Below are 16,349 nucleotides of genomic sequence, written 5' to 3' on the forward strand. Positions count from 1 at the left end.
TCTTTAAAATAAAAAAAAAGAAAGAAAGAAAAAGAAACAAGATGCCATGTAGGTACTTAATTTAGGGGCTTTATCTAATGCAGTGGTAGGTAAGGTTTCCTTCACAGATATTGGAACTGAAATCTGGGGCCTGGTTTTGATTATCTTTTGGGGTGAGGAAGGCAAGGAGAAGGGAGAGGTCACTTCAGAGAGATAACATGTATGCATCCACATAGCTGGAAGGGATATGGTCTGTGCAGAGATGTGTAAGATGTCCAGTGTACTTGGAGCACAGAGGGAAAGTTGGTGAAAGCTATGGGATTAGGAGCTGGAGCTGCAGACTTGGGCAGTGCTATACTCTGGGAGCATTGCAGCCTGTAGCTGAGAGATTAGACATCTCTCCAAGAGCAGCAGAAACCATTGAAAGGTGTCAGGCTAGGAGAAGATTGTGTGGAGAGGGAATGAGACATGATCAAATGTGTGTTTTGAAAATAATCACTCTGGCTTCAGTAAATAGAGGCAAAAATGGATGTAGGGAGCTTCTTGTAGGATTAGGCTGGTGAGTGCAGAGATAAAGAGCAGTGCATGGGTCTAAGGCAGTGATGGCAGATCTTTTAAAGGTTTCAGTGATACAAAAAGCCTGCTGTGGTACACATGCCATAGGTTCATCACCACTGATCTAAGACATATTCAGGAGGTAGATGTGACAGCACGTGGATATATAATGTCAGAGACGTGCAGGGTTGAGATGATTCCTAAGTTTCTGGCTTGTGCAAGTGGATGTTGTTTGTACCGCAGTCCTGTAAAGGGTGCTTAATTATCATATTCTACACTAATGTGAAGTTCTAAGTGGGTAAGCAGTGTGCCCCACAGAACTCTATTAATAGGTCACAGAGGTAGGACTCAAACTGGTCTATGATTTTAAAAGCGGGGTTCTTTCATCTGTGTTACATTTCTGAGTTCATTGCAGAAGGAATAAGGACTGTACTTGTCTTGGTAGCATAAAATATTTGGTCTTTATGTTGTGGGGCTGTGGAATCTCCACAATTGGGAAGGATCACAGAAAGCCTCCTGGAAAAGTTGTTAAGCTTCCTTGGTTGTGACCTACAATGAGAAATGTATCTTACATCACGATGACCACATACCTGCATGCACACACACACACACTCAATATAAACACAACTTTCATGAAATAATTACTATTTGACATGAGATGCACTGTTATTTTCTGTCCTCTCATTTCTTAAAAAAAAGCTCGATTTTATAATATATTAAGAAATTGTTTGAAAAACACTTAATTTAAACCCCTTAATTTTAGAAGAGAATTTGAGAACCAGAACTGCGAAGTCATTTCCTAAGGCCTCAGAGCCTATAGGTAAGTAAGTTACTGACTCTTGAGCAAGATTCCTGTTTCTATTAGATAATTTGGCTTTGTTAGCTCCATAAATAAAATTGATTGATGGATTTGTAAATTTTGTTCCTTAGGAAATATAGCCATTGATTATTTTCTGCTTTTTGGAGTTTAGTTTTTCTCTTCCTCTAGAAATCTTGTTTTACTTTAGGGTTAGGCCCTCTAGGACCCAATTAAATGAAAGATTGCAATTATTTTATTTGAAAAGAAAAGGATATGGAACAGTTAAGATAATAATAATACATAACATTCTTTGAGATTCTGAAAAAAACTAATAAAAAGCTATGGAAAATGGAAAGTAGTTACCAAAGAGACCTGCTAAAAGTGCACTTATGGAATTACCCAAGAAACCAAGGGATAATTCTGAAGCTAAGGGGAAAAACTAAATTTTTTTGCTAAGCAAAAAATGCCAAGTGAGGATAGAAAGCTTTAACAAAGTATGTAAAAATCACAGGTATTGTATTTCATGAGCAAAGGTTAAACATAAATGGAATTCATAAGATGAAAAACAGTGTGAGGAGATAATACTGAAAAATGATGGAACATTTTGCAAAATGTAATGGAGTTATCAGATTCAATAAAATGAAAATTTGAAGTTTACTCAGCTGGACTGAATTTAGAAGCATAGAGTGGTAACATTAAGGGAGAAGATAGAGAGAAGGATTTGCTTGCCACTTTTTACCCATGTCCTCTGACCTTGAAAGAAATATGAATTAGGTGCTGCAAATCTTGTCAAAGTTTCTGGATATTTTTCCTATCAGCCAAGCACAAGCAAAACATAGGAATCACTGAAAGAGCTGGGAAAGCAAGGACTCCTTCACAGTGGAAGAATCAGAAAATGGTTGCATGTGTGGTGGGGAACTTCTCCCCTCTGAAGACCAATTCAGGGGGCAAAGGAAAAATACTGCCTGTCTCATTTTTTAAGTATAGCTTCAGAGCCTTAACTATGTACCAACCCTACAAATATTTTTTGAATTCTTGAGTTTCAGTTGTGGTACTAGGTGCTGAAACACAACCTGAGAGTAAGACAAATTTAGTTCCTACTCTAAGGAAGTTAGTTAGCCCATAGGAGGTAGAGGTCATTCCAAATGGTGTGATGTCTGTTGTAATAGAAGAGGGATAAGATACCAGGAAAGAAGAAAGACACGGTGTGCATTGGGCTAGACAACACTTCCTGGAAGGATGATATTTAAGCTTGGACTTAAGTAGGGAGAGTAGGAGTAAGGTAAATGCTTGTTTCATGGAATATGTCATGCCATGCATTTAACATCTTAATAGAACATAGGCCTGGCACACAATAAGCTTCGCAAATGGTGAATTTGAATATTTCATTTTTATCAAGTACAGATGCTAATCAGACTGTACCTTTCTTTTGATTTCTTCTATAAAATAACCACATCACATAATGTTTCCATAAATATGGCTGGGAGAATATAATATTAATATTTAATTGCTTATAACTTTTTAAAAGATGTACAAAATACTAATTTTTCTAATGGCAGTTCACTTTACTTACAAAGACTGCAGAATATGTCATATGCTATGAACTTTCTGTACATAAATATAAATGTCAATCAGAATAATGGGTTTGTTGTAGTCTGGGATTTTGCAAGGGGAACAATATAATATAGGACACATATTTTATGATTATTTCTAATACTCACCCAAAGAATACTACACAAAAGAGAGTATAGGAGATTTGTCCACACACTAAGACCAAAGAACCCAGCTAAAGGCCTGGATCAAATGGTAATGCCCTGTATGAGTTCAGCTGAAGACCTAGAGCCCATAACAATGCCTCCCACAAGTCCAACTGGAGGCCTAGAGCCTATAACAATGTCGCAGGCAGGCCTGTTTCATGGATCTGTGCTGGGAAGGCCCAAAAGTCAGTGGTGGAAGCTAGAAAGTTTGTGCCAGCAGGATGAAGGATCTGTGTTAGCATGCTGAGGGATCTGCACTGGAACCAGGAAGCAATGCTAAAGTAAGAACCAGAGCTCCCCTGAAAAGTACCACAGCCATCCTCAGCAACAGTGAGGTCCTGAGCTCCTCCAGTGATGAGGAAAGCCAAGTTCCCTTTAAGAAAGCCAATACAACACGCTTCTCCAGGAGAGTGAGCAGTGGACCATCTTCCCCTCTGGAGCAAGGAAGCAATGCTCAAAGTGGACGAGAGCTCCCCCAAAGTGAACCATAGGCATTCTCAGTGACAACTAGGTCTCGAGCTCTTCCTCTGACAAGAACAGCTGAGTTCATCAGGAAATCCAGCATGACAAGCTCCTCCAGGAAAAACCAAGAGCTCCCTACAACTTCTCTACAGCTTTCAAACAGCTTCTACCTGCTCCCAACAGCCTTCCTTCTTCTCCAGTTCTGCCTCTTCTGCTGCTGGCAACAGCCTTCAGGTAGGCCTCCCATACCCAGCACCATGCTGGTTCAGTTCACCTGGGTGTTACAAGCTGACCACAGTTGACAATCCAGCACAGGGTTTTAATGGAACCATGGAGGCCACTTGGCTCAGCCCTTCCTTCTAACATGTGAGAAACTAGGTGAGGCATTTGTTTAAAGTAATACTATTATTTGCCAGTGGCAATGTATGAGTAAAAAGTAGATGTGTGAAACTCATTTCCTTTACACACTGACATAACAGATTTTTTTTCAAAGCTTTCAACTTTGAGGTAAAATTGTGTTGTTACCTTGATGTTAATTCCAATGATTCCCTTTGAAGTTTTTGAGATCTTCATTTTTTTTTTTTGTTTTTCTACTACAGTTCCATCTGAAAGTATGTGTTTATCAACTTCACTTGAACCATTTTACTTTACATTAAGAACAAAGAGAACATGTAATGCTACTAACCATTAAATATCTTTAATTTATTACTTGTAATAGATGAGCATATTTGAAATGTCATTTTCCCTCTGGTAGGTTGAGTTCTCATTGAAAGGCAGTACACTGGCCAGGAATTTTAAAAGGAGTATTAGCTTAAGGCTTAGAAAAATGTCCTGTAGTTAATCATCTAAATAATGCTTTCCTTATAATGTGCACATGACCACCACTGAGGTAATGTTCTTTCGTTGTTATTATTGTTATACTTAAGTTCACGTGCCCTGTTTAAAGCTATGTAATTAGCAAACCCTTTAAAATAAAACTGCTAAAGTGTTCTTCTGGGCTGTTCTTCCTTTTGCTTACTGTTCTCTCAGTTTTCTGTGCTTTTTAGCCTATTGTGCTAATATTGACTCCTTTGCCCACCTGCCAGCTTTCTTATTCTTAGGCATCACAGAAAATACGGTAATTGGTTGTCTTTCTCTCCACATGAGAGCCATCTAAATCTCTTGGTCTCTCTGGGAGAGTCCACTGAATAAGAATTTCTTTTAGCAGCATCCTTTTCCTACCCAATTCTTCACCTTATCTATTGTGCATTCTGAAAATCCCACTTTTACCTTATGGCCTAGATACCAGTTGCTCCTGAGCCTGTTTCTCATTGTAATGATCTCACAACTCTGGTTTCGACGTTCCTGTTTTTTTCTACATGGTTATAATTACAGCTGATCTGTGAATTATTGACTTCAAGCGAACTTCAGTGGGCCTTTGACCGATCCCATGATTCCAGTATTAGGTGGAAGCAATTTATTTTCTGAAGACTGGTGCCTTGCTCTGGACACTCACTTCTAAGTATTTTATTCTTTTCTTCATTGCTCTGTGACATCTACAACTCTTTGACTTTTGGTTGTTGAACCTGCCAGCTATTTCAGAATTCTATGGTGTGTGTGTCCCTCTTAAAAACATTGACATAATCCTGTCTTTTCTGGAGAAGAGAAGAAATATCCTTTAGTCTTCAAATGACAGGTAAATTGATGGGTAAACTGGTTACTCTATTTTTATCTGTTTTTGTTTGTTTTTTGTTGTACTTGCTGTAGAAAACAGAAATCTTCTCTCATTATAGATCTTTGTTCATGCTTTTGGTTCTTTAAATCATCTGACATGTAGAGTATAAGCCAAGGTCATTCAATGAGTTTCCTTAAATTTGTCTTACATCCGAAGACACGTAGCACAAAAACCCAAATTTCTGTCCACTGAAATTGTGAAAACAGTCTCTGTACTCAGAACATGTTTTTCTTTTTAGTACTTCAGTGCATCAAAATTTTTTTTCCTACAACCTGAGAACCTTGCTAATACAATCTTTTATTATATGTTTCTTATAGTATATATTACATTTTGTTGTTTCTTTAAAATAAATTTGGACAGTTTTAAATGAATGCAAAAACCCATAGTCACTTAAGTTTAATAAATGTCAATTTATTAGTTGAATTAGTTGACTTTTTATTTTTTATTTTTTATTTTTTTTTGGTTTTTCTCCGGTACCGGGAACCGAACTCAGGACCTTGCGCTTGCCAGGCAGGAAATTAGTTGACTTTTTAGCTACACTTTTATATGCTTTACCTTGCCCCTTTGAAAATAGTGTTAGACATGATAGTTCATCTATTAGTTTTTAGATATAAAAGGCACAGTCTTACTATTATCATGCCTATGAATTTTAACAATATTTCTTTAATAGCATGAACTAACCAATTAATATTAAAATAACACTATTTATAATATCTCATAACTTGTTTGCAATTGGCTATTCAACTATAATCCAAACAATGCATTTGGCTGACCTTATTTCTTAAAATTTCTTAAATTATTCATACACGTTTGCAGTATGTGAAGATTATATTCTTCGTTGGGGAGTTGGTACTTGCATAGCATATCTTAATTCTTTTTAGTTTCTTTTCTGCTCCTCTCCCTCCCTCTCTCTCCATGTCTTTGTTGGCTTCCCATGTGCAAAAGATCTATCTATCTCTTCTTTCTATTATCTATCTTTTATTTTACTATTTAAATTATACTTAGGGTTTCTCATACAGGAGAAACTATGTGGTATATTATTTCACTAAGTATTATGGTCTCATACTCATTAGTGAAATAAATCAGATTCACATGTGTAAACATCGTACTTCCTCTCAACTATAAGAACCTGAAATAGTAAATAAAATCTGAAAGGTACAATAGACATTATGAAATGGAAAAGAAACTGCTCAAATAGGAAGGAACTGGGATGAAGGAGGGGAGAGGAAAAAGAAAGAAGGAAGAGGAAAAAAATATATATGTATACACAGGATAACTAGGATAATTGTACTACTAATATCTGTTGGTTTATTGAAAGGAACTGTTAATGTGTAACTGTTTGATTAATCTTGCATGTCTATATCTGGCTATATGTGCAAGCATTTTCAAGATGACATTATATAATACAATAACCATTGTTAATATCCTATCACCATGTTTTAAAATTCAGTATCATTTTTACTGTTCTCCGTGCTGCTTTGTTTATGTAGTTGTTTTTGTTATTTTTGTTGTTTCTTAAATGAAAAAGATTATATGTATATATAAGGATAGCTGGAATAGGTGTATTGCTGATATCTGTGGTTTATTGAAAGGAACAGTCAATGCTTAAAATTTTCTTTTTTCTTGACCAGTTTTGCATGCTTGAATTTAGTAATCAGAATGACTGATCTGAAAACAACAATATGCAGTATAAAAACAGTTGCTGAACTCCTACCATCTTGTATGGTAAAGCTCTGCATCATTTCCAATGTTGCTTTTTTATTATTATTAGTTGTTACTCTCTGCTTGTTTAATCAATCTTATATTCTTATGTCTGGTGAACTGAGCAACTTCGTTGAAGATAACAGTATGTAATGTAGCAACCATTGTTAATTCCTATCATTTTGTTTTGAGGTCATGTATCTTTTTGGTTGTTTTTGTGTTGTTTTGATTCTGTCTTCATTGTTGTTTTGTTAGTTTTTTTAATATTTAGAAGAAAAAAATTATGATCTCAACATGCATCCATTTTCCTACAAAGACTCAAAATTATCCTGCAGGGTTGTACTCCATTGTGTCCAGCAACCACGTCTTCTTTATTCATTCATCTGCTGATGGACATATAGGCCACTTCTACAATTCAGCTATTATGCATTGTTCTACTATAAATATGGGTGTGTAGGTATCACTGTAATCTGATGTCTTTAACTCTTTTAGGAAGAGAACTAAAATAGGTATACAGTAGTTAGGTCAAATGGAATTTCTATTTTTAATTGTTTGAGGGATCTCCATATTGATTAACATAATAGTTGTACTATTGTGGTGCTATCGTTTACATTCCAACCAACAATGTAGAAGGATTCTTTGCCCACCCCACAACAGCCTCACCAGATTTGTTATTGTTTTAGTTCTTAATGATGGTCATTCTTTCCAGAATAAGATGGAATCTCAGTGTTGTTTTAATTTGCATTTCTCTAATGGCCAGCGATGTTGAACATTTTTTCATGTATTTATTGGCACTGGTTGGAAGTAAGAAGGTTAAATTATGCAGACCCTATATTGAACAATTGGCATTGCCCTTTTGAACTGTCTGCTCTTGTTTTAAACACATTTGGCATAAAGATTTTGAATACACTAGGAAGCTTAATGGTTTGAAAATTGATTTGTCATAAATAAAAGCTCATCTGAGTTTATGAAATGCATGCTGTTATAAATCCATTGTAAAATGGAAAGAAACAGTCGTATTGATGTGTATGTATAGTAACAGAAAGAAGCAGAACAGCCAGGGGCCATGTAGTCTCACAAAGCAGTATATCCCAAAAAGAGAGGCAAGTACATGGGCTTAATACGAAGCTATGGCAAAGTTAGAGATGCTGAGCTTAATTTCAGAAACATTGGATTTTAAGTGTTCACACAGTCAAGTCTGAAACTTGTTATGGGATGGATTCCAGACAAAAGACCTGATACTGTAGATTGTATCGACTAGAAATGATGAACTGATAGCAAAGGATGAGCACATCAAGTGACGAATACAGGCTGGAGGTCAAAGACAGAATAGTGTAGGGGTAGGGGTCCAGGGCAGGCACAGGAAGCAGGAAGAAGAGGGCACTGTCCCTTAGGAAAGGCAGGGACAAATAATATTATCACAGCTTGAGAAGGAGAGTTTTAAGTGGCACGGGATGGTCAGGCAGGGCAGGTACCACCGTGAGGTGAAAGGAGAGAAACAATATCCTTTGGGCATCAGGAGGGAGGTTGCCAGCAGTGCTTGAGAGGGCTCTTCAGTTTAACAAGTCACATACAGAAGGGCTACCCAAAATGATGGACAGAAGGAAGCAGGAAGTCAACACAGAAGGCACCGTTGATCTATTCTAGGCCTGGCGTTCTAAAGAAGGTAGATGTGATTGTCTAGAGAATCCCCAGGTGGGGAAGCAGAGCCGTGCTTGGAAGCCAGGGGTGGGAGTGTCTTTTGTTACTTTGATAACTATGGAAAAATTCATTTTTTGAAAACTGAAGTTTTGAATATAGTCAGTGCAAAAAGAGACTAACTAGTCATTTTAAATATTGTAAGGCAGTGTTTTATTAATTTCCATCCTGTATATTACTATTGATAAATGATGCTTATATTGAATGTACATAATATTAGGTATTTAATTAGGAAAGCTAATTTTCCCCTTACAAAAAAAGAATCTTGGACATTTCTGTATTATTTTCTTCACTGCTTCCTCAACCAGATATCATGAAGAGGTAAGTATTTTTATTTTGTTAGTTTCATTGGTTTCCTGACTATAAAGAAAATATTTTTACAGAAAGGTTTAAATAATTGTTCTTTTAAATTTCATAAAATGATATTATTCAGAGACAATATTATCATAAATTCCATTTAAAACGTTTCTTTGTATAAATGCACTTTATTTGAAGGAGCTCATGCTATATTCGTAACTTTGCATCTGCTTTTTTGCATCTCATAATATGTTGTGGATATTTTCTGTGTCAGTGAATAGAGATATTTAACATCCCTTTTTAATGGTAGCTGTTGTATGAATGTATCATAATTTAAGCCATCTCCTAATGTTAGATATTTAGACCTTTTCCAAATTTTCTACTTTAAACAGTACTGCAATGAATATTTCTAACAGCATGTTTTTGTGCACTGGGCTAGTTGCTTATCTTTGGATAATTTCATGAAAGTACAGTTATGGATCAATGGTTTTGCATATTTTATTTATTTATTTTCCTGTATTTTGTATTATGACATATATTTAGACATTGTCAGTAATTCTACAGGAAAGCTATAGGAAGTATACTTATATCAATAGCACTTATAAATACCTAGGAATTTCTTTTCAATGTGTGTTTTTTGTTTTATTTTTTTCATTTTGAAATTAGACTCATTTTTCATCCTCAAAAATGAGGAGGCTGAAATTTATCTTTTTTTTAAAGGGTCTTAGGACTATTTTAGAATTTTCAAGAGTTGTTTAGCCTGCTTTTCAGAAAAACATACAAGTGGAAAAGCATAGGATTTTTTACATACTACTTATGGGAACTCACAGATCCTTTGAAGTTAAATCATAGACATATTAAGACTTTATGACTCCATGAGGTAAAGAGTCTCTGAATGAGGTAATTATAAAGATTTAGTTCCTTTTTTATCACTAATGTGTACACATTTGCATATAAAAGTCATGTACTCATATGCACACAGAATTTAAATGTGACATCTGCTTGATTCAGAACCTAGTCTTGCATGAAATCCTAAGTGTGCAAAGGTATTGAAATGAAGCTTCCCCATTGATTTCAGGTTTTTCAATGGAGAGCCCACCAGGAAGAGGTAGCAAGACTGGAAATGGAAATTTCTGCCAGAAGAAGAGAAAAGGAAGAGGAGGAAGAAAAACTGTGGAGGAAGAAGGAATTGTTGAAAAGGGAGGAAAAGAAAAAACAAGTATGCAATCTTCTGTTGATGTGAATGCATGAATGAACACTTAATTGTCTAATGGAGCTTTAGCTCTTCTTGGTATTTGGCATGGAATTCTCGTAGCCTGTGCTGAGAACACTCATGAGCCTCGTGGAGTCTTGCTTTAGTTTATTTGAACTTCAAAGATTTTTAGTCATGGTAGAGAACATTTTGTTGACCTGAGGGTACCTGTGGTTAGAACAGATGATGTAGGGGGAAAAAAAGACAAAGGTTGTGACTATTCTTAAGTCTTGAACTAGGGTGAGACCTGGAAAAGCTTTCAGGGTAGAAGGACAGCATTTTGACTGATGGTAATGATTGATAGAAATGATTGTTAGAAATGTATTTATTGATAGAATATATTGTACATAAAATAGTGAAATTCATAGAAGGCCAAAAAGCCCTTTAAAGAGTTTACTTCATGATTTCTTGTTAGATGGTTTTGTTTTTCCTTTATTCTTTTGAGCAGATATTTGTTTCACAGTCTTAAAAATATTCACCAAAAAAACATGTTAACAACTTTGGAATGATTACTGATATAATCTATAGAATACAGAATATATACTTTAGTATTTATTTTAGCATTTTTATTTGTTCCCACAATTAAAATTATAGAATGTGCAGTAAAGATACTTCTGTTAACATTTTTATCAGATTTATGAATCAATTTCATAGAGTTGCTGCCTATGGAAATAATTCACAAAAGGGAATTAATTTGTGATCAACACCCCTTACAAAAAAAGAAATCAGCACACCTATACCTTTCTACCAATAGCACAAAGCAGTACCCAGAAAATTTGCCTTTACTTGTAATAGCAAGACTTTTAGAACTTTCAGTAGTAATAAGCAGCCCACTGTGTCCCATAAACCATAGGTTCACCACTGCTGGTCTATACTGAGCTACATGATGCTTTCTTGAAATGCTACTTACAGTACCAAGAACGCTTGATTCTTATTGTTGAGCAGACATTTCATTTTTGTGAATAAGGTTGACATTTTGGACTATGTGACCAGTGAAATCTGTGAAGTTCTTGCCTAGAAGTTTTTCCTTCCAAGTTCATTATGTGGGGGATAAGGGAAGGATGAATTTTAAAGTGCTAAGTCAGACTTTCTGTAATTTTTAATACTTTAGTTTTCATTGTTCTTTATTTGTTTCATTCCTTTACATCAGCAAAGTTGTAGATGCAGCTTTTGTGGAAAACAACACACATAGGAATTCTATGATTATTTGACAAAATCAGCTGCTAAGATGTATTTCATAGTTCTTACACTTTTGATTAAAAATAAATTCAATTTCCACTTCTAAGGAAGTAAGTGGGGGTGACTTCATTAGGTTCCTATCAAGAAAGTTGATGATTAAAAAGAATAATTGCAGGTACGTCAGGAACTGATAAATATTGATCATGTTTTAAACAACATAAGTGAACTGTATATCTTTGTGGAAACAACTTACTGATTATTTACTGTTGTGAAAGTACAGTATTTGAAAAGTAAATTTCCAGCTGAGGATATAGCTCAGTGGCATAAGCACCTGCCTGGCAAGCCCAAGGTCCTGAGTTCAATTCCTGCTACAAAAAAAAAAAAAAGAAAAGTAAATTTCCATAGTTTTGTCTTCTACCTGACCCCTCTCATAGTATTTCCTTTCTATCAATTTGTATGACCACAAATAATGTCATATTTTTAAGCATTAGTTTACATGTTGTGTCATTTTAAGGGTCACCTGAAGAGATTTAGATACAGTTCCATTTTCAGGGGGTTTAGACAGAGAAAATACAAAAATTGAATAATTCAAGTATTGAGAATGGGAGTAAGGGCTTGATTTTCAAACAGCAAACAGAAACATTAAAATGATACCCAAAATTTGGAGTCAGATTTATGTATATTGATGAGCACTGATGGGATCATTGCTAAAATATCAGGCTCTGATCTCTGGTGGTCTAGGGGTTAGGTGAGATAAGCAAGCAGGAAGTACAGAGGCAGAATGGCTTGCCAATTGAGGGTTGGTTCTTACAATATGCTTCATAGTGACCATATATATCACAGTGACCAGCTCTTTCTAAGAAACAAAAGTGACAGGAACTGTAACTGAAACTATTACCTGGGCAACTAACAAACCAAAGTATACTGGCTGAGGGGGTGGGGCATCTTCTGCTACAATCTGAGTTAGGTTTGACTTGGGTATTGATTGGTATGGCTATACAGGAGAGATGGAGGGACATTTCTAGCTGTCTTCCTGTAGTCTGTAAATAAGATTTCTGGAAGGGAGAGAAAGGTGTTTTTAAAGGCTGGAGGGAGCTTTTTCTGAGTTTACAAATGGGGTTAACACTTGGCTTCACAAACACCCAAACAAGCAAACACCAGGGAAATGGAAGGAATAACTAGGCAATTACACTCACTCAGGTGATGAAAGGGCTAGTCCAAGTGCAGTTTAGAGCAAGAAAGGACCTGGGCCTGGAAGAACAAAGCCCAGGAGAATTTCAGGGTCATCAGTCATGTCAGTGTAAACAAACTTAAGTATCCGCCTCATGTTTTCGACTGCAAGATTGAACCTATACCCGTGAGCATTAAGGAAGTAAATGTTGAGATGATAAAGTTTCCATAGCTACTATGCTTTTGTTGGCCTTTTTTTGGTTGAATTTTACTAAAGTACATGCAGGGCATTACTTGACTATCCTGCACTTCATGAAAAACAGGGTAAGAAACGCAGTATTGAATATGTTGTGTAATTTGTATAGAGTGACCTGAGCAATTGTGTGGGACCAAAGCATACAGTTTACTTTCTTTCTTTTCTTTTAAAATATGTTAACCTTTCAAAACTATTTTTAAAATATAGAGATTTACATAATAAACATATTAGTACCCCATCATCTAGTATTGAAATTTAAATATTTTCCATTTTGTTTCATATTTGTAGGAAATTTAAATAAAACAGACCATTTTTGTGATAAATAAGTGGGTTCTGGCTTACAGTTTGGGCACTTGGTGTCTAAATGGTGCACAGTTCCTGTCCTAGACCAAGGCGAGGCAACTTGATTTGCACCAGGTACATTCTTCCTTTGACAAATACTTGTGTTCTACTTTGAGATTGTGAAAACATGTCACAAATGAAAGAGTATAAGGAAGATAGATCCACTCACAAAGAATAAAAATAAAATACTTTTTAATGAGAAGCACATGAATAATACCTTTGCAAACCTGCCAGCCACATGCCGTGCTGATTCTCTCCCTTCCCTGTACGCAACCAGCAATCAAAATGTGCTCATCATCTGCCTTTGATTCACTTTTTATATTGGAAAATAAACACATTTCCAGAAAAAAATAGACCATTATAGATAAATCAATTTTTGAGGCCTTTCCTCCCCAGAGGTAACCATGATCATGAATTTTATTTCTACTTTTCTAGGGCATATACTAATTTTAACACATTTTATCATATAGTTGGTGATTTAAAATTTTTCACAAACATAATCATATCATATCATTTTGGGATGCATACTTTTTCATTCAACCTTGTGTTTTGAGATATACCCATTTTAACACAGAGAGATCTAGTTCAGTCTTTTTTTTAATATTTGTGTTTAGAATTTTTTTTTTTTTTCTTTTTTTTGTCTTTTTGAGACAGCGGTTCACTATATGGTTTCACTATGTGGTTCAGCCTGGCATTGAACTCACTTTGTAGCCCAGGCTGGCCTTGAACTTGCAGCAGTCTTCCTGCCTCAGCCTTTTGAGTGCTGGGATTATAGGCATGCAAACCACGCCCAGCAAATTCACTCTTTTTCATTGTTAGTGTTCTAGAGTAGAAATAGCTATCATTCATCTGTCCTCATAGTGGCTGACATTTCAGATTGCAGCTTCATTCTTACCTACAGAGCTGCAGTGGCCTCCTTGCGCATATCCGCTCATGCCCGTGCTCAGGGTGTACCTAACACCTAGAAGGGGAATCATTGTATTGTAGGATGTGTATATTTTCAGTTTGCACATTTGAACTATGATAGATATGACAAGCTCCTCTTTAATTTTTAATTTATATTCCAAAATTACTTGTGAGATTGAAAATCTTTTCCTGCTTACTGGCCAGTTTTCTTCCTTTGTAAATTGCTTATTCATACGTTTCATACATTTTTCTATTTCTTTTTTTATAAATCTCTAGAAGTTCCTTATAAATTCTGGATACTATTATTTTATCAGTTATGTAAATTACAAATACTTTCTTTAGTGGTCATTTGCTTTTTAATCTTACCTGTGGTGTCTCTAGTTTCATAGATGTTTTAAATTATCAAATAGTCAGTTAGTGAACTTTTCTTTACGAACTAGGACCTGGTACTGAAAGCATCTCTGCAGACAGCTTTTGTGCGTGCTCTACTGGGCGCCATGTATGTGTTACTTTTTAGACATGGGATGTTGCGCTGTGAGTCTAGCATGGATCTGACAGTGTTTATGCACAGCGTCAGCCTGGCGTCCTGCACTTGACTCCTTTGCGGCCTTGGTCCCCACACAGGAAAGAAGCTCCCTTGTCACTTTTTTGGGAAGTGTTCATAAAACATCTAGTCCCTATTTTGCATCAGGATAAATCCTATAAGACAGTTTGCTCTTTGAAATTGGCTTCGTTCCAGCTCCTGTGTACCCAGCAGCCAGCATTTCAGACTCTTTAGTTCCCGATTTTCTCAAGCGCGCACTGGCTTCAGCCCCCCTCCTTGCTCTGACTTTGGATTCTATCTTTATTTTCACGAGGCATTGTCCTTGTTGTGTGTGTGTGTGTGTGTGCACGTATGTAACTGTTGTAGGGTTTTTGTCCAGTATTTCTATATATTTAAGAAAGGAGAGTTCTACGTCAATTCAGACATAGTGACTAGAATATATATTTATCACCACAAACCTAGGTTCTTTTTAATTATTGAACATGTTGGAGGCAAATTTGGTTCTCCAGAGTTTAACAGCAGCGTGGCAGGTAATCCCACCCAGCAGTTCCCCTTGATTTGAGACACGTTGCTTTGCTAACTGGTGCTGGTTTTTAAAATTTCTTCCACCTACTATTTCACCTGGTTGGTTTTCTCTATTAAAAAGGAGGCAGCAGAAGAGAGTTTTGTCAGGTGTAAAACCTCACCAGAGAATTTCTAAATAAAACAGTCTTTTCCTGTTTCTTCTTCCCAGCAACTTGTCTTTTAGGCTTCATTTGTTAGAATAGCTTAACAAGTGCACAGACGTAAATAAAATGGCATCAGAACAATGAAAGCAATACAAAATTTCAGACAAGGTGATAGGAAATTAACAGTGGCTGTTGTTTGACATGTTGTTATCCTCAAATAGGCACTCAGATAAACAAATATACGCATGTGAGATTGATCATGTCTGTGTATTTGTTAATTTGTTTTTGTTCTTTTCTCTTTAAAATAAAAAAAGACTACTTTATATCCAGTGCTAAAGTTTACCCTTATAGGTGCTCAGAATCTTGTAGGTGCTCTTTCTCTATGATTTAAAGCTCTTGTTGGATATAATGGTTACATTTTTCATCGTTTTGGTTAAGACCCAAAGGAAGTTTTGATTCAGAACTTGTTAGATAATACTGGTAAGTTTCACAAGCAGTTTTCTACTTTGGATAAAATCAGAAGATGTTTACTTTCCATGAACAATTCCTGGAAGTTATTATAAGAAATAAAGTTGCTATGTTAGATGCACCTAAAAATGCCTCCTGATATGTGATATTGGTCCCCACACCACCCTTTCAATAGATATTAGAGATATTAATCTTTGGATGGCATTAACTATATAAAAATGGCTCTGCATCATAGAGTTTTAGCTTTTATTGCTGTATGATGCCTCATCTAGAGTTTATGCAACCCAAAACAAATATATCAGTTAGGGTTAATTAGAGGAAAAGATTTAATATAAAAATACATATGATATATAAAAGATTTTCCCTGGGCATGGTAGTACATGCCTGTAATCCCAACATTGGGAGGCTGAGGCAAGAGGACTGCTATAAGTTCAAAGACAGCCTGGGCTACATAGTGAATTCAAGGCCAGCCTGAACTACATAGGGAGACCCGATCTCAAAAAAGCCAAAATAATAAGAAAGGAAGAAAGGAAATAAATAAAGAAAGAAACAAAGAGAGAGAGAAAGAAAATTAAAAAATAAAGAATTTATAAGATAGGCTT

General features: G+C 35.9%; 1 protein-coding gene across 1 annotated transcript in view; it reads left to right on the forward strand.

Moving 5' to 3' along the window:
* The window catches only part of Ccdc148 (coiled-coil domain containing 148), a gene marked incomplete in the record, with an annotated part of 117,559 nt that extends 105,406 nt beyond the window's left edge, over positions 1-12,153 (forward strand). Inside the window, 1 exon segment of the mRNA XM_013518715.1 lies at positions 10,041-12,153. Coding sequence (XP_013374169.1) covers positions 10,041-10,205 — 165 coding nt within the window.
* Between the last annotated feature and the right edge of the window lie 4,196 nt (positions 12,154-16,349).

Source organism: Chinchilla lanigera, unplaced genomic scaffold (genome assembly GCF_000276665.1).
Source record: "Chinchilla lanigera isolate Chin_1 unplaced genomic scaffold, ChiLan1.0 scaffold00048, whole genome shotgun sequence".
NCBI classification, from domain to species: domain Eukaryota; kingdom Metazoa; phylum Chordata; class Mammalia; order Rodentia; family Chinchillidae; genus Chinchilla; species Chinchilla lanigera.